Source organism: Chiloscyllium punctatum, chromosome 11 (assembly GCF_047496795.1).
Source record: "Chiloscyllium punctatum isolate Juve2018m chromosome 11, sChiPun1.3, whole genome shotgun sequence".
In the NCBI taxonomy this organism is placed as follows: Eukaryota; Metazoa; Chordata; class Chondrichthyes; order Orectolobiformes; family Hemiscylliidae; genus Chiloscyllium; species Chiloscyllium punctatum.
Genome location: NC_092749.1, coordinates 95,764,404 through 95,783,703, shown reverse-complemented (window position 1 = coordinate 95,783,703; position 19,300 = coordinate 95,764,404). Strand labels below are relative to the sequence as shown.

The 19,300-nt window shown below is 41.9% G+C and overlaps 1 protein-coding gene across 2 annotated transcripts in view; it reads left to right on the top strand.

Annotated features, from left to right (window-relative positions):
- Positions 1–1,145: 1,145 nt before the first annotated feature.
- pcmt (protein-L-isoaspartate (D-aspartate) O-methyltransferase) overlaps positions 1,146–19,300 on the top strand; it is a 56,334-nt gene continuing 38,179 nt past the window's right edge. For both annotated transcript variants that reach the window (XM_072581318.1, XM_072581319.1), the window contains exons 1-3: positions 1,146–1,194; positions 1,830–2,037; positions 15,309–15,413. In XM_072581318.1, the coding sequence (XP_072437419.1) occupies positions 1,186–1,194; positions 1,830–2,037; positions 15,309–15,413 (322 nt within the window). In that variant the 5' untranslated portion in view covers positions 1,146–1,185. The remainder of the gene's footprint in view (positions 1,195–1,829; positions 2,038–15,308; positions 15,414–19,300) is intronic.

Here is a 19,300-nt window from a genome sequence, read left to right as displayed (position 1 = left end):
ATGGGAACGTAGGAGGCGATGCAGATGCAGATGACATGAAAATTGGAGGTGTACTGGACAGCGAAGAAGGTTACCTCAGAGTACAATAATATCTTCATCACATAGACCTATGGGCTGAAGAGTGTCAGATGGAGTACAATTTAGATAAATGCATTTTGGAAAGGCAAATCAGAGCAGGACTTATACACTTAATGGGAAGGTTCTGGGGAGTGTTGCTGAACAAAGAGACCTGGGAGTGCATTATTCAATAACAATACTTTAATCTGTTTGTTTAAGCAGACAAACTGTCGCTTTCTCTGGCCATGCAAGTTCCGGATACTTGAGACTGAGATTTGAATCTCTGGCTTAAGGCAACTTGCAGTAGTAGAAATTAAATGGATAAAGGCAATTCAAATAAATGACGAGCTTCAGTAACAGCATATTTTGGCCCATTGCTTCCAATGCAGAAAAATAGGTCATTCCTGATGAAGAGCTTATGCTTGAAACATCGACTCTCCTGCTCCTTGGTTGCTGCCTGACCAGCTGTACTTTTCCAACACCACGCTTTTTGACAAAAATAGGTTAGTTTGCTTTAATATTTTACACATTTCTATAGAAGGTCAGCTTATTACTATTAGGAGGCTGAAGCAAGGCACAAGAAGTCAGCTGGCATTCATGCCATTTGCACAGCAAAATGCTCAGTGGTCAGCTTAAATTAAAATGATATGCCTGCTGTGATGCCAAGACAGTAATTTGATATTAATATTAAGCACCTAGTGCAATGCTGGAGGAAGGCAGTTGATATTCATATTATATTCCTACTGCAATGCCACAAGTGGTCTATGCATATTAATATTGTGCACTTGATACCATGCCAAAAAAAGGCAGCTGATATGAAGGCCACTGGAGGTCAATTCACAGGAACAACTCATTTGTGCAATGCCACGGGTGGATCTCTAATATGTTCCTGGTATAATGCCAAGTGCAGTCTGCTGATATTAATGATACACCCCTTGTGCAATGCCATGAGTGGTCTGCAAATGTTAGTGATATATTGTAGTGCAATGCCATGGGCGGCTGGCTGATGTTAATTATATGTCAGTGCCACAGGTGGTCTGCTGGTGTTAATAATATGTTCTACTTCAATGTCACAGGCGATCTGGTGATATCGATATATCCTAATGCAATGCCATAGGTGGTCTGCTCATGTTAGTGGTAAGTTCTAGTGCAATGCCACAGGCAGTCTGTTGATAATGATATGCTCTAGTGCAATGCCACAGTCAGTCTGGTGATGTTAATGATATGCTCTAGTGCAATGCCACAGTCAGTCTGGTGATGTTAATGATATGCTCTAGTGCAATGCCACAGTCAGTCTGGTGATGTTAATGATATGCTCTAGTGCAATGCCACAGTCAGTCTGGTGATGTTAATGATGTGCTCTAGTGCAATGCCACGGGTGGTCTACTGATGTCCATGATATGCTCTAGTGCAATGCCACTGGCGGCCGTCGTTGCCAACATCGGGCCGTGCATCTATACAGGGGGTTATATTTAGATTTGGGAACAGGAGCCACATTGCTCTCTCACTTCCCAGCCCCATCACGTGGGGGTTGTTGTCATCAATGGCTGGCCTGTACCAAAGACGATCCCTGCCTAATCCTCCTTAATCACTAAAGAGGGATTTGCGTCTCGGTTTTGCATCGAAATGGCATCTCGGGACTTCTAAATCTCGCGGAGCGGTGACCGCTTGAAGAGTGCTGCATCGTCCCCCTGATCGAGTGAAGAGTCTGCGGGCTGGGCGGTGCACTCGCCCGCTGTGATTTTAATTAATCCTTGCCTCTCCCACCCCAGATCCTCAGGCGCAGTGGGCGGGCCTTCGCGGGCCGTGACGTCATGGAGGCCGGCGGCGACGCGCTGGAGGTGATCAGCATTGTGGGTAGAGCGGTGTGCGCAGGCGTGTTGCTGACGGTGGCCCTGTACCTGCTGCGCGCGCTGTGTCAGAGGATGGCCTGGAAGTGCGGCGGAGAGAGCCAAGCGGAGCTCGTCAACAACCTGCGGAGTGAGTGGCCTGCCTGCTGGCCCGGGGGTGGGGGAGGGAAAGCGATACCACACCACCCTCGGCCGGCACCAGCTCACCGGAGCACTGCGCTGGCTCCCTGCCGGGCGGCAGTCCCGGGAAGGGGGGCGGTGGCCGGCTGGTGGCAGGGGTGGGGGCAGGGCGAGGATCCCTGCCGTCGCCCGGGGAGACGGGCAGGAGGTGGGTGGCAGCTCCCGTCCCCCCATACACACGCACCGGGGGGAGAGGGGTTAAGATCAAAGTGGTCTCCTTCCCTGTATATATTTAAAAAAAAAAGCAAATTCGCTGATCACTGCAGGGCTGCCGAGCTGTCAGATGTCAACAGCAGCCTTCACCGTGTGATCAGAAACAGCCCTGCGGGGAGAGGGGCTGGCTCACTCTCTCGCTTGATGGCCGTCTTCAAGGCTGAAGTGGACAGAATTTTCATCCGTTGTGGGGGAGCAGGGAGGGAAAGCCGAGTGATGTATTTTTTTTAAAATAAAATTAAAAAAAGACAAGGAACTGCACATGCTGGCAAGTCCGAAACAAAAACGGAAAGTGCTGTTTAAATTCACCGGGGCTGGCATCATCAGTTCAGAGAGAGGAAAAAAAAACAGTTCAGTTCAGTCCAGTGACCCCTTTGTCAGTACAGTTGATGCCGGAATCCAGGCCAGCTCTCACCTTACTGAATGCTGTCGCAGGCTGCAAGGGCCAGCTCTGGTGTGCCTTAATAACTGCTCACCTGATAATCCACCTACTGTAAGACCCTAACCGTTTTGCTAGCCCTGCAATTTTACCTTTTCAGAAATTAATCCAATTGATAATTTATTATTCAGTTATTTAGATTGCTGAATTCTGTTATGTTGACTTTATAAACAAAATTTCAATTGAATGCGTAGTCTTTGCTGTTATCCCAGTGTAATGTTGAAAGAATTGTGTCATTTATGCTTTCGACTATGCTTTAATTCTGGCTATTGAGGGAGTGCAGTGTAGGTTCACGAGGTCAATTCCTGGAATGGCAGGATTGCCTTACACGGAAAGACTGAAGCGACTGGGCTTGTATACCCTTGAGTTTAGAAGACTGAGAGGGATCTGATTGAAACGTATAGGATTATGAAAGGATTGGACACTCTGGCAGGAGGAAACATATTTCCGCTGATGGGGGAGTGCCGAACCAGAGGACACAACTTAAAAATACGGGGTAGACCATTTAGGACAGAGCTGAGGAGAAACTACTTCACCCAGAGAGTGGTGGCTGTGTGGAATGCTCTGCCCCAGAGGGCAGTGGAGGCCCAGTCTCTGGATTCATTTAAGAAAGAATTGGATAGAGCTCTTAAAGATAGTGGAGTCAAGGGTTATGGAGATAAGGCTGGAACAGGATACTGAACAATAACTGAAGGGGATATTCAGAATGGAGGAGAGTGGAGAGAATTGTTGGACTCTGAAATTGTCTGAGTAATTAATGTTGATATGTTCAGAATACTTAGAAGATGGTTCTACAATGTTAACATTGAAGAGATCATAGAATTCCAATAAGTACCTCTTATTTTTTACAACTACCACTGTTAGTGCAATATGTATTCTTTCTGTAATCATTGGTTCATCCCAGGAGTTGGGGCAGTGGAAATAAAATATAGGAGAGCCAATACAGCATACTATTATGTTCAGATGTACCTTGAAAAATGTTAAGGCATTTATAAAGCCCCTTTCTCAACCTCTGGAATTTCTGAAATGCTTTATAGTAAACCTAGAAATCCCAATAACTAACTGAGTGTATGGCAATCTCCTAAAATCAGCTGTGTAATAATGGCTGGACAATGTATTTCAGCGGTTTTAATTCTGAATAAACGCTACTCTGGAAACTAGGGAGGGCTCCTGTGGTCTATTAAAAATACCATGGTGAGATAAATCTCTTGAGCTCAGCAGAGGGTGGAATATCATTTCCATTTAATGTCTACAGCCAATAGATTACTTCACCAGTTCAACACTCCCTCAATACTGTACTGGATTGTCAGCCAATTTGGGCTCAGTTCCCTGGTATACTGAGTTTTAAAAAAGTCTCAACATCAGGTTATAATTCAATAGGTTTATTTGAAAGCACGAGCTTTCGGAGTGCTGCTCCTTCATCAGGTAGTTGTGGTGTATAAGATCGTAGGACACAGAATTTGTAGCAAAAGCTTACTGTGTAATGTAACTGAACTTATATATTGAAAAAGACCTGGGTTGTTTAAGTTTCACATCTCTTAGAATGGGCATGTTGGTTTCAGTTCTTTCATATGTAAATCCCAAGACTTCCTTTAAGTTACATTCTCAAATGAACTTTAACAGTTGGTGTCATGTTGGCCCAGATAATGCATTGAATGTGTGAGGTGTCCTGTGTGAGGCTGTCTGTGCCCCAATGTTCAGACTGATTCTAATCTAAAAAAGGATTTACAGATTCTTTCATGAATTCATGCAGTTTTGAGCAAAATAAAATGTAATTCTGCAAGTACAAATTCACCCCACAAACTTGTGTGTATGTGCATGTGGGTGTGTGTGCGCAGGGGGTATGATTGTCTGTGAGGCTGTGTGAGAATGTAAGGGGGTATATGTCTGTGAGGGGTGCATGTGAGTGTGGGAGTGTATGAGAGAGAGCTTTTTTATGAGTGGGTCTGTAGGAGTGTGTGGTACCATGGTGTCACCTGTAGTGTGATATGAACCCAAAGTCATGGCTGAGGCCATCCCCATGAGTACTGAACTTTGCTATCAGTCTCTGCTCGACCACTTTGAGTAGTTGCTTGTCCTGAAGTCAGCCTTGGGGGCTCGTCACCGAGGTCAAAGGTCCTGGACCACTGAAGTGTTCTCCAAATGGGAGGGAACGCCCCTGTCTGTACTGAGGTTCACTAGTGCAGTTGCAAGTGTTTAACTAGATTGGCAGGAGTGTGCACTACCAAACTGAAGTTGAAAACAGAATTAAGATGAGTAACTTCCTACAGAAGGAATAATACATAACACAAAATAAGTTTAAAATAAAAACTATCCAGCCTAATCTCAATTTCCAGCCCTTGATTCATAACTTTGTAGATTGCAGCATTTCAATTGTCTATCCAGTTGTTTTTAAGAACCACCATTTCAGGCAGACTGTTCCAGACCCCCATGACCCTCTGGGTGAAAAGGCAGCTTCTCTCCCTGGAAAATCCATCCATCTGTGAATCTTATCGACTGTGCAGACTGCTATTAATTTAGCGCACCTTAATTAAAAATCTCCCTTCACTGCTGATATTCCAAAGAATGCAACCCCAGCTTATCCAGGCCTTCGTCAAAGCTATATGTTTCTGGTTCTGGCAACACCTTTACCTCTTTCTGAAGTGTGATCATAAATTTTCTTGAATGCAATGACCAGAACTGTTTGCAATTCGATAATCTAACTAGTATTTTGTTATATTTTTGGAAAGCCATCTGTTACCAATTGCAACATGACGTTTAGAGGTTTGGGCTTTTAAGTGGCAAGCAACTGTGCCAAACGTGTCAGGCAATGGACATTTCCAAGAAGAATGGATTTGACTATCTCCCCTTGATGTTCAACACCATTGCTGAATCCACCAAAAATGTCTTGGAAATTATCATTGATACAAGCTTCACTGGACCAACCAAATGAGTAATATGTTTACAAGAGCAGGTCACACGCTGAATCCTACAATTAGTATTACTGTCCAGGGCCCCCTCACCATCTACAAGGCACATGTCAGGAAGATGATAGAATACACGCCACTTGCTCAGATGGGTTCAGCTCCAACGACCCTCCAAGATTTCAACACCATCGAAGACAGTACAGTTGCTTGATATGGTACCCCATGCACCTTTTAAGATTCACTCCTGCTGGTGCACAGTGGAAGGAGTGTAGTGTCCTTATTTAGTTTAGTGCTGCCTGGAGTGTCGGAGGCTGAGGGGTGTCCTTATAGAGGTTTATAAAATAATGAGGGGCATGGATAGGATAAATAGACAGTCTTTTCCCTGGGATTGGGGAGTCTTGAACTAGAGGGCATAGGTTAGGGCGAGAGGGGAAAGATATAAAAGAGACCTGAGGGGCAACTTTTTCATGCAGAGGGTGGTACGATTGCAACACTTAAGAGGCATTTGCATGGGTATATGAATAGGAAGGGTTTAGAAAGATATGGGCCAGGTGCTGGCAGGTGGGATTAGATTGAGTTGGCGTGGACAGGTTGGTCAGTAGGGTCTGTTTCCATGCTGTACATCTCTATGACTATGTTGCAGATTTTTACTATGCTAAAGGTGCTTTAGAAATGTAAGCTTTGATTTATATCTATCTATCTTCAAAAGCTTGATTCCCAGTTTAGCATTCCAAAAGCAGCATTTTAAACTCCTTTAAAATGCGGTTTCCTACACGTTTCACTGAATTTAGTTTCTCCCTCCCTCCTCCTCCTCTCTTCCCCCCCCCCCCCATGAAGAAATGTTAAGTAGAATGAACCCATCATCACTGATGATTAAATTGACAGTTCTTCTCATTTACCTCTTTTTAAAAAAAATAATGTTTGACCCAAAGAACTCTTTCAACTTGTAAGTCTCTTTTTGCCCTTTGACTTAAAGAAGAAAATACTAAACTTCAATTCCCTTTCGTTTGCACGCACACTCTGTCCCTATTCTTCTTCACTTTCACTCCTCTGCACTAATGTTTTCTGTTCAATCCAAAGGTCTGCAAGTGATCTTGGTAATGCAGAGGACCTTCTTCATTGATCCCAAATTGATTGCTACCTTTAGCAATTTCAAAGGCCAGTTGGTTCTGTATACACTCCGTAATCTGTTTGGTGCTCTGACCCAATTTTTCTCACCATTTCCACACTTCTGCAACATGACTTTGGATATCTACATGTTGTTGCCTCCACACGCAATCTCTAGAAATTGCCTTCATCCTCGTTTTAATGCATCTGAACATCCTGGTTGCAATGGCAGCATGTTGGCTCAGTGGTGAGCACTGCTAACTCACAGCATCAGAAGCCCCGGTTCAATTCCACCTTGGGGGATTGAATGTGTGGAGTTTGCACATTCTCCACATGTCTGTGTGGGTTTCCTTCTGGTACTCTGGTTTCCTCCTATATTTCAGAGACATGTAGGTTAGGTGGATGGACAGTTTAGCATGGCCAGTAGTGTCCGGTGATGGATTAGCCTGGGAAAATGCAGAGTTACAGGGATTGAGTAGGCGAAGTAGGTCTGGGTGTGATGTTCTTCAGAGGGTTGATGTGGACTCAATGGGCCAAAAAGTCTGCTTTAACACTAAGAATTGTGATATTAAGACACCTGAATTTGCAAGATGCCTTGCCTGTTACTGTTACGTTCAATCCTACATCCTTTTGCAGTTCTGACTTTGGAGCCATCTTCCAGGTTCTAGATGGAAGTTTGCTCGCTGAGCCGGAAGGTTCATTTTCAGACGTTTTGTCACCATACTAGGTAATAGCATCACTGAGTCTCCGGTGAAGCACTAGTGTTATACCGTGCTATCTATTTGTGTTTGGGTTTCCTTGGGTTGGTGATATAATTTCCTGCTCTTTTTCTCAGAGGGTGGTAGATGGGTCTAAGTCGGTGTGTTTGTTGATAAGAGATCTGGTTGGAATACCATGCTTCTAGGAATTCTTGTGCTTGTCTCTATTTGGCTTGTCCTAGGTTCGATGTATTGTCCCAGTCAAAGTGATGCCCTTCATCATCTGTATGTGAGGATACTAGTGAGAGAGGGTCACGTCTTTTTGTGGCTGGTTGATGTTCGTGTATCTTGGTGGCTAGTTTTCTGTCTGTTTGTCCGATGTCATGTTTGTTACAGTTCTTGCAAAGTATTTTGTAAATGACGTTTGCTTTGCTTGTTGTCCGTATAGGGTCTTTTAAGTTCATTAGCTGCTGTTTTAGTGTGTTGGGTTTGTGGGCTGCCATGATGCCAAGAGGTCTGAGTAGTCTGGCAGTCATTTCAGAGATGTCTTTGTATGGGAGAGTGGCTAGAGTTTCTGGGTGTGTTTTGTCTGCTTATTTGGGTTTGTTGCTGAGAAATCAGTGGACTGTGTTCATGGGGTACCTGTTCTTTTTGAATACACTGTATAGGTGATTTTCCTCTGCTTTTTGTAGTTCTTCTGTGCTGCAGTGTGTGGTAGCATGTTGAAATAATGTTCTAATACAGCTTCGTTTGTGGATGTTGGGATGATTGCTTTTGTCGTTCAGTATTTGGTCCATATGTATTGTTTACCTGTAGATGCTGGTTTGAAGTTCTCCATTGATTGTTTGCTCTACTGTGGCATCTAGGAATGGCAGTTTGTTGTTGTTTTCCTTCACTTTTGTGAATTTAATGCCAGTAAGGATATTATTGATGTCTTGAAAGTTTCCTCTAACATGCTTAATTTAGTGATAAAGGTGTCATCCATGTGGCGGACCCAAAGTTTGGGTTGGATGGTTGGCAGGACTGTTTGTTCTGCATTACTGCCTCTGCTAAGAACCCTGATGTCGGAGATTCCGTGGATGTTCCATTAGTTTGTCTGTAGGATTTGTTATTGAAATTGAAGTGGGTGGTAAGGCATAGGTCCACTAACTTGACAATTCTGTCCTTGCTGATGAAGTTGGTGGTATTTGGTGTAGCTGTCTTTGGTTCTTCTAATAGTGTTCCTTTGGCCAGGTTGATGTTGATGGGAAAACCATTATTTCATTCTCTTCTATCTTGGTATCTTTTGTGTTCAGCAATTCTTGGGTGGAGTGACGTGAGTATTCTACTAAGTCTTTTAGTCTTTGGTGTAGTTCCTAGGCTAATCTGTACGTCGGTGTTCCAGATAGTGAGACTATGGGTCTGTTGTGGGGCGGTGGGGGGGATCTGGTTTGTGAATTTTGGGTAATCTGTAGAAGCGTGGTGTGTTGGATCCATCTGGTTTTTTGGAAGTCAGTCTTGTTTAATTCTCCAGATTTCTGAAGTTTTTTTGAGTAGGGCTGTGATTAGATTCTCTAGTTGTGGGTCTGGTCTATTGCCATCTATTAAGTGTTGGTATCTGCAGGCAGTGTGTTCGGTTTCTAAATGTAGTCTGTTTGGTTTAAAATGTCTGCCGAGTGTCCTTTGTTTGAAGGTAGGATAACAATGTTTTTATCTCTTTTTTTAGTCCTTATAGTACTTTCCTTTCTTGTGTATTGGGTGTGTTTCCTTCTTTTTTCCTGCTTAATGTTGGTGTGACTGTCTGGTTTGGTCGGTTTCTTCTGTGAGTTTGTTGACTTTCAATGTTGTTTCTAATGCTGCTAAGTGAACGCATAATGAACACAGTCTGCTGATTTCTCAGCAATAAACCCAAACAAGCAGCCAAAACATGCCCAGAAACTCTAGCCACTCTCCCGGACATCAAAGACATCTCTGAAATGACTGCCAGACTACTCAGACCTCTTGGCATCATGGTAGCCCACAAACCCACCAACACACTAAAACAGCAGCTAATGAACTTAAAAGACCCTATACGGACAACAAGCAAAACGAATGTCATTTAGAAAATACTTTGCAAGAACTGTAACAACCATGACATCGGACAAACAGGCAGAAAACTATCCACCAGGATAACATGAACATAAACTAGCCACAAAAGACATGACCCATTCTCACTCATATCCTTACATACAGATGAGGAAGGATACCACTTTGACTGGGTCACCATATCTATCCTAGGACAAGCCAAACAGCGACGTGCACAAGAATTCTTACAAGCATGGCATTCCAACCGGAACTGTACAAAAACGAATCAGCTTGGACCCCATCTACCATCCTTTAAGAAAAAGAGCAGGAAATGACGTCACCAACCAAGGAAACTCGAGCAGCAATAGAACACAGGACGTAACACCAGAGCTTCACCGGAGGCTCAGTGATAATGTTACCTAGTATGGTGACGAAACATCTGAAAGTGAACATTCCAGCTCAGCGAGCAAACTTACATCCAGAACCTCAACCCGAGCTAAAACACTTCTCAAAACCCGCTACCATCTCCCAGGTTTTTGGAGCAACAACACCTTTTCTAATCCCCAGGTGCTACTCTGCATTTAAAATGCAATATCTTGTTACATATCCCTGACTAGTTTCTGTAAGTTGGGTGTACAGCTAATGCAGTAGATTATTGTGATTTACAAGTTGTTTTTGTTTATTCATTCATGGGATATGGGCATCACTGGCTGGGCTAGAATTTATTGCTCATTACTAGTTCACATGAAGAAGATGGTGCTACGCTGCTGCCTTCAACCACTGCATCCATTTGGTATATATGGACCCACAATGCAGTAAGGAGGGACTTCAAGGATTTTCACCCAGTGGCAGCGAAGGACTGGCGATTATGTTTTCAACTGTCTCTGAATAAGAGACAAACTAATTACGATTGAGGGGGAAGAGGAATTTGCAGTTCTCTACCCCAGAGGTGAAAGGTTGTTGGGCAAGTTCAAGACAGCAATACATTTATAGAATTTAAGATAGTGAGGGATATAAGGATAGCGCAGGATATGGCATTGAGATTGATGATCAAACATAATCTAAAATGGTGGAGCAGTTCAAAGATGGGCCATGCTAAGATTGCCCCATAGTGTCCAAGGATGCACAGGTTTGGTGGATTAGTCATGGGAAATGAATGGAACAGGTTAAAGGTCTGGGTATGCTCTGCAGAGAGCCAGTTTGGACTCAGTGGGCTGAATGGCCTGCTTCCACACTGAGATTCTATGCTTCCAGATTCGAGCAGGTGATGGTGTTTGCTTATTGTGCTTCCACACAGCCAAATACTAATGTGCAAAGTTGTTTGGTGTCTTGCAGTGAAAACAAGACTTCCCCCTGCACTGAACATGCTGCCTTTTCCATTTTGAACTTTGCCCTCCACAGGACTCATATTGTTTGCTTTGTCTTGATCTTTTCATTCTCTTGGCCTGCACTGTCCAGTGGCTGAAACTAAACCTGCAGGGTGCAGTAGGCAGTTAAAAAGGCAGACTGTACACTGGCCTTCGTAGCGAGAGGTTGGAGTGCAGGAGCAGGGATGTCTTGCTGCCATTTTTCAGGGGCCTTGGTGAGGCTACACCTGGAATATTGTGTGCAGTTTTGGTCGCCTTATCTGGGGAAGGATGCTCTTGGTATCGAGGGAGCGCAGCGAATGTTTACCAGATTCCTTTCTGGGATTGCAGAGCTGACATATGAGGAGAGAGTGAGACGGTTGGAATTGTAGTAGAGGTGGTTTGGTGGTCATGTTGTAGCTATGCAAGACATCGATTAGGCCACTTTTCGGAATACTGTGTGCAATTCTGGTCTCTTTCCTACTGGAAGGATGTTATTAAACTTGAAAGGGTTCAGAAAAGATTTACAAGGATGCTGCCAAGGTTGGAGGGTTTGAGCTATAGGGAGAGGCTGAATAGGCTGGGGCTAATTTCCTTGGAGTCTGAGGGGTGACTCTTTAGAGGTTTATAAAATCATGAGGGGCATGGATATTGTAATTAGACAAGGTCTTTTCCCTGGGGTGGGGGAACTCCGAACTGGAGGGCATAGGTTTAAGGTCAGAGGGAAAAGATTTAAAGAGGACCTTAGGGGCAACATTTTCAATGGAGGGCGATGCACGTATGGAATGAACTGTCAGAAGAAGTGGTGGAGGCTGGTGCTATTACAGCGTATAAAAGGAATCTGGATGGGATATGAATAGGAAGGGTTTAGAGGGATATGAGCCAAGGTCTAGCAGATAGGGCTAGAATTAAGTTGGGATATCTGGTTAGCGTGGACGGGTTGGATCAAAGGGTCTGTTTCCGTACTGTTTGTCTCTGTGACTAAAAGTCAGGATGCACAAGATGTAAAATTTCCGAAAATTCCTTTGCAATTGAGTGCCTGGATACTTGTGCTGCATCGTCAATGGACTCATAATGATATACTCTGATATATTTCCCAGTGCCATGGGAAAACCCTTAACAGGCATATTTTAAAGATCACATTTCAGGACTACATCTCAGTGCTTGTTTGGCCCGAATGATATGAATGTGCATATTAATGTGCATGAGCTAGTTTTTATATTGACAGGAAGAGGATAATCGTATATGCAGGCATACTTCTGTTACTATTTTAAAGTTGCTCATCTGTCCTTATTTTTATCCTGTTCAAATTCCTATGGCTACGTTTGTCATGTTTTAACTACATCCTCTGGCTGTTCCAATACTGGATGTAATATTTAATTATAATTTTAGACATTTTTAATTTTAATGACTGAACCAAAAATTTATAGTGGGAGCAGCTGGTGGATTTGAATGTTTAGTATATCCATATTTAAAGTAATAACAACTGATCAGGTGTGGAGCATACATTTCATTTCTATAAGGGACAGTGTTAGGGATTGTAAAACCACTCCACGTGTTGGCACAAAATATCAAAAGACTGAAGATAAAGGAAGTACTGAATAACTTGAACTCTTCACTGTATGTTTCTGAGACTTGAGACTCTTGAATTTCTGAAATAGCAAGGATCATTCCATCTGAAGAAGCTGGGCACAGTACCAGGCTGCAGTTCTTAACACTTGTGCCTATCTACATTCTTCAATAATGCATTTTATTTAATTAACCGTCTGTTTGGCCATTTTTTTTTTATTCAGCCAGCGCCTGATGTGTGTGAACACTGCTTTGCTTTTCTTTGCTGTTTCATGGAGACCTAATGACCAGAAATATTCAAGGAAGCTGCTCATAAAAATATTTTTAATTAAACTAAAAACAAACAACCTAGATTTTGAGGTACTTTTTGTAGGAATTGGATATTATTGTATTTGATTAGCATATATAGCATGTGTAATAAGTAAAATGTCTAATATGATGGCTTGGTTTTTTTTATTCTGAAATGTATTGGAGTAGTTGCATTTCTTTTGTTTGAGTAGACTCCATCAAATAATGACCACCTCTGGAAGATTTATGAACTTGATTAAGTTAGGAAGTCTTGGAATAAAGTATCTGTCTTTGGATATGTCAAATAGTTGATAAAAGTTCAAACATTGTTTGGTATAGGAATAATTCCATGGGGAGTGAGAGGTGCGATAATAAGCAGGGGCTTTTTTTGAGTTTTATGTTTCTTGGTCTTCACTGTAAAAGTACCACAAGCACGGCTCAACCAGTACAGTTTAGTTGTCTTCTCAACCCATCTTGTTCTTTAATTGTTTTGTTCCTTCCACCATTATGTACTTTAATGGGAAACATTTCTGCTGTGCATGTTAGGCAATGATAATCTCCAACAATAGATATGCTACACTTCTCCAGCATTAAAAGCATTATCTTCACTGAAATTCTGAGTAACCAATGACCAGAAATCTTATTGGATGAGCCATATGAATGGTGTGGCTACAATAACAGATTATAGTTTGCCTTTTTGTTCCCTAAAGCCTTTCCATTTACTATCCAGCCACAAGTAAGAAATGATCTCCTCTTGCTGGCTCCAACAGCATTCAAGGTAAAAGCATTCTGCTTATTTGGCATCTTCACCACTTTAAGTATTGACTTGCTTCTCCAGTGTCAGCAATGTATGTCATCTACAAGATGGAATGCAACAGCTTGTCAAAGCCAGTTTTTTTTCCCCAAATTTGTGATTTCTACTACTTAGGTTAATAGCATCACGTGCCTGGGAGCCCCATTTCCTACAGTTTCCCTCCATGTCTTAACCTGTTTTGGAATTGTATTGGGTTTCACATTCCTACCATTGAGTAAAATTCCTTCTCCTGAATTTAGTTTCAGTCTCTACCACAGGTGGGCTATTGTATTAAATTCTTTAATAAGTTAATGTGCTAATGTAATACTTTCTTATATAAGAAGTTAATGTCAAATTTGGCTGCAGGTTATCATTTCTCATATGGAACCAATTAGTGGCAACATAATTGTCTGCTTTATTAGTATTAAATTTTAAAGGCGGTTCCAAAATAGTGGGTAAATAAAGGGTGTTATGTCACCTGTTCTGTTGATAAGCAAACCATCTCATTTTTAAGCTATTAGCGATCAAAGAGCAACTTAGATTGTTTTATTGAGAAGAAGGTGCAAGGTATTTATGTTCAGAGACAATATTAACATGCTCTGAATTTACAATGGGATGGATCTCAAAGTTCTGGAAAGTTGTAGGTATCAGATTCTAAATGATCCACTTCCAAGATGAAAGGGAGTGGAGGTTGAGGCTAGCTGATTAGTCTTATTAGTTAGAAATATTAATATATCATCTCGCCACAGGGAAAAAACAAGCAATCTTGAAATTGGGTTATCTGTGCTTCCGTACATTCATAAATACCAGACTCTAAGGTTCTGTATGGCCAACAAAGGGGAAGGGCTGATTGATTTTTGTAGGCTATCACAGTTGGATGAAGAGCTAATCTGGTTTCCAGTCAAATAGGCACATGCCAGGACATTTGTTCTGGTGTATTCAGGTTGAAGAATTGCTGTAATTGGTTTTGCTGGTCATTGATTTTAAGAAACAACAGCAAGAAAAATACCTGTAAGCGAACACTGGCCGTTGCCACTTGGCAAAATAGGAAATAAAGAACCCATTGGAGGCTGAGAGCAGCTGTTGTTTGTTTGGTATGAGAATAATTCCATGGGGAGTGAGAGGTGAGATAATAAATGGGGTTTTAATACTTAAAATCAGAGCTTGAAGACTCTCTGAAAAGAACGAGTTCTTGTGAGAGTGAAAAAACATAGGTCCGCCTAATCAACTCTTGAATAGAATATCAACTATTACTGCCACAACATTGTGTCACCATAATTTAAAAAAAATATAAAGAATGCAAAACAATTCATTCTGTTTATTGAATGACATTGTTTTTATAATCAATCTGAACCTTTTAATCTGTTTTAAACTGACATTAAGTTGTTTGGTAGTAATAAGTAATCCATTTCTTATTGCCATTTGTGAAACAATAAGTTTGTTTTCAATAAATTTAACTTGTAAATAATAAAGCCTGGTATGATTTACACTGGTTTTGAAACAGTCAGGGAAATTGATCACCTTGCTGATGTAAATAGTTTGTTACACATTTGCGATGGCTTTTGGAAAGTGAGTCTCAAATTTCGTGCTCTTTTCCCAATTGAGTTGTGACAGGTTAACATATATGTTTGGGGCTCTTGTGGTAATATCCCTATCTTTGAGCCCAAATGCCCTGATTCAAATCCCAGCTGCTGCTGAAATGTTATAACAGGTTGATTTTTAAAAAATTAATGTATATGTTTCCTAATGTCACTGTTCTTAATATTTGCAGTTCCAAATGGGGAAGTTCATAAATACTTTCATTTTTCGTCTTTTACAGAGAATGGAATAGTCAAGACAGAGAAAGTTTATAATGTAATGTTGGCTACAGATCGTTGCCACTATGTAAAGAGTAATCCTTATACAGATTCCCCTCAGTCTATAGGTAAGCATTTCCAAAGTACTTCTCTTTTCAGCAACAACCTGATCATCCCACCCCATTACCTAATGCATGTTTGGCTGTGCCTTAATCTGTATTTCCAATGCAATGGGCTTCGAATATTGCAAGACATTATTGCTAGCCTATTTGAATTATTGACCTCTTGACATCCGTTCTAGAAATTAGGATGGGTTGCATTTAATTTGTAATTTCAATAGATATTTTTGAATAAAATCATATTTTGTTATATTTTTAAAATTTCCGAGACACCATATATGAATATCATAGCATGGTAAATAAATATGCTTTTCAAAAAATACTTGTATAATCAACTTACCTTATTCACCAGAGAAAACTTGTGAAACAGCCATAATAACTTGTAAGTTGCCGTGATTTTTGTCTAAATTTTATTGTGCACCTTCTACTAAGTGATGACTTCCATTGTAAGTGGTCTGTTTTGAAAACCAGACTATTTGTAGGAAGTACCTGAGCAGAGGAGCTGCAGAATTTTTGTTTTGTTTTCCAAACATTATGTTAAGCACATGCTGCCCACCCCCCCACCCACCCCCCAGTAGAGCCAAACTGCAATTTCCTCCTCTAATCTTTTTACTTCTGTTTGAGTGAGGGATTGTTGTTTATGACTGGAAACACACTTTTGATCATAAGCTGGGTGTACTGAATCTTAATCGCTATTTGTTTTAGTTTATTTGAAATAATCGTATTTAGAGAAGTAGTGATGGTTTACTAGCCTGAGACCCAGGTGGTGTTCTGGATGCCTGCATTCGAATCCCACCAGGAATTCAATAAAAATCTGGTATTAAATGTCTAATGATGACATGAAACCCATTGTTAGTTGCTGGAAAAAAACACTAATGTCCTTTAGGGAAGGAAACCAGTCTATGAGTGACTGTAGACCTAGATCAATGTGGTTGACACTTAACTGCCCTCGGAGGTGGCGTAGCAAACTCCTTTTTGAGACTTCCTAAAAATTGATAAAACAAAGCGAAACCAGATGGATCACTTGGCTCCGGCCCCAGAAATGACAACGGCAAACTGAGCAATGCCAACTTTGCAGAGCCCTCCGTTTGGTGGCTAGTACCAAAAGTGGGAGAATTGTTTAACAGACCTGTCAGGCAACAACCTTGTATAGTCATACTCATGGAATCATACTTTCCAGCCAATGTCCAGATACCACCGCCAACATTTATAGTAGCAAATTACTGTAGATTCTGGAATCTGTACTGAAATCAGAAAAGTGCCAGAGATCACATCGGGTTAGGCAGCATTCATGGAGAGAGCAAGCTAATGTTTCGAGTCGAGATGACTCTTCATCAGAGCTGACATACATCACCCTTCTCCCGAGCTGACATACAGTGTCATCTAGACCCAATACATTAGCTTGCTTTCTTTCCAGGGGATGCTGCCTGACCTGCTATGATCTCCAACACTTTGTTTTCACCACCATCAATGCCCCTGGATATGTCTTGTTTCACTGCCATGACAGACCCAGCAAAGGTGGTGGGCCAGTAGTACACAGTCAGGAGAGAGTTGTCCTGGAGTCATACCTAGCAGAAAAGAAGATGGTTGTGTTTGTTGGAGGTCAAACATCTCTGCAAGACTTCCTCTGGTAATGCATTTCAGTCAGCTTGCTCAGATATGTTATGATGCGCCTCTGGAACAGATAGGCCTTGAATTCAAAATCTTGTAGCCCCAAAGATACGGATGCTACTTGTGTGCCGCTCTGTATAGTTCCTCAGATACCTCCTAATCAACCTGTTTAGAAATGTTATTACACGTGACTGGAGCAGATGGGTCTTGAACCCAGACATTGTGACCCTGGCGTAGGAACACTCACAGTAGCGTTCTAGGCCCAACCATCTTGAGCTGCTCCATCAATGACTGACCCTCTATGATAACATAAAGTGGGATGTTTGCAGATGATTACAAATTTCACAACCATTCACTACAACATAGATACTGAAGTAGCCCATGTCCAAATTCAGCAAAAGCTGGACAATATCCAGGCTTGGACTAAAGAGGAATGAGTGTCATTCGTGCCAGACAAATGCCATGTAATGACCATCTCTAATAAAAGAATCAATGCATTGACCATTGACATGCAATGGTATTACCTCACTGTCTCCCCTCTCCCACAAAATAAAGTTAATGTGAAGGGGGTTACCATTGACTAGAAACTAAACTGGACTAGTGAAACAAACGGGCAAAAATGAGGACTGCAGATGCTGGAGATTAGAGTTGAGATGCTGGAAAGCACAGCAGGTCAGGCAGCATCCAAAGAGAAGGAGAATCGATGTTTCGGGCAAAACTCCTTCATCAGGAATTCCAGCTTTTCCAGCACCCCACTCTCCATTCTAGTAATATAAATACATTGGCTATTAAAGTGGGTCAGAGGTTAGGAATCTTGCAGTGAATAACCCAGCACCTAATTTCTCCGAAGAGTGGGTTCACCCACCGACAAGGCGCAAGTCAGGATACTGATGAAATATTCCCCACATACCTAGATGAGTGCACCTTCAACAATATTTAAGAAACTTGGCACTGACCAGGAGAGAGCTTCCCTCCTTAATAAGAGCCTGTCTGCTGCCACTTTCCCTGCTCTCCTTTATGAAAACATTAATCAGATCCAAAGGGAACAAATCATGAGGTTAAGCTTTCTTTACCGCATTCATTGGCTATCCATTCAATTATACGCAACTGCAGGAAAATACAAATGCTGTTGACCTGTTGAGCATCTGATGACACATTCTGATTGTGATAATAGTCGCAAGCACTACCAAATTCCATTACCTGTTATCAGGTGGGTTTGGCTAGCCAGTTTTTTCTTTCTCCACTCTTCTACCCTCTGCCTTCAATTATCATTCATTTCTAGCACTTGCTCATCTCTGTATTGTTGCTGTCTTTGATTTCCAGTCTTGGCTTGTAGGCAGCAGGTTTCTCAACATGGGGAGGGCAAGCAAATTGCCCCAGATATCCCAAAATGCTCCTTTAAAAATTAAATCAAAAGAGTGATTGAGTAATTCTTCAAAAAAAAAGTCATACCTCCCTTCCCAAAAGCTGGGAGAAAAGAGATACACCATCTCTCCCTCATTGCCTGTTCCAGCTCCACCATTCATAGATTTTGCTTCTGTTGTTCTTACTCCAGTTTGAAAAATTATGTGGTTTGAAGGTGTAGTAAGGATAGGGAGGATTGAACTCTGAGTTTGTGCAGCAAAGTTTCAGGGGACTAGAACAGTGGCTGTTCAGAGGGAAGTGTGCTTTAGGGCATCAGTGAGGAAGGGTAGGGAGCAGTGCTTGTGTCAGTGGAAAGGATGTGCTGGGGAAAGGGAGTGCAGAATTCAAATGCTAGACTGGCGATGAGGAAGCTCACTAAAACAAGCTATAGGTTGTTCCTGATAAGTAAACTTTTGCGGAAAAAAGAGCTGTTGAGGATGCTCATCAATCATGCTTATTTTTATTCACATGTAGGACATGGGCATCGCTAGCTGGCCAGCAATTATTGTCTAAACATTGTTGCCCTTGAAATGGTGGTAGTGAGCTGCCTTCTTGAACCACTGTAGGCCATGTGCTGTAGGTTGATCCACAATGTCCTTAGAGAGGGGATTCCAGGATTTTGACGCAGTGACAGTGAAGGAACAGTGATATATTTCCAAGCTTGGAAGGTGCTGTCTAAGGATCTTTAATGAATTTCTACGTATTTGCCTACAAACAAGCAAACTTTCTGTTGTGTTTCAAAGAATGTGGTGCTCAAATTTAACTTGAGTGAAGAAATCAAATTCCTTCCAAAACATGGCCTTCCAGTGCTAGACAAGGCTATTTATCATTGTAAAGCAACAATATATTGGTACTGCATAGACTTCAACTAAAAGCCTACG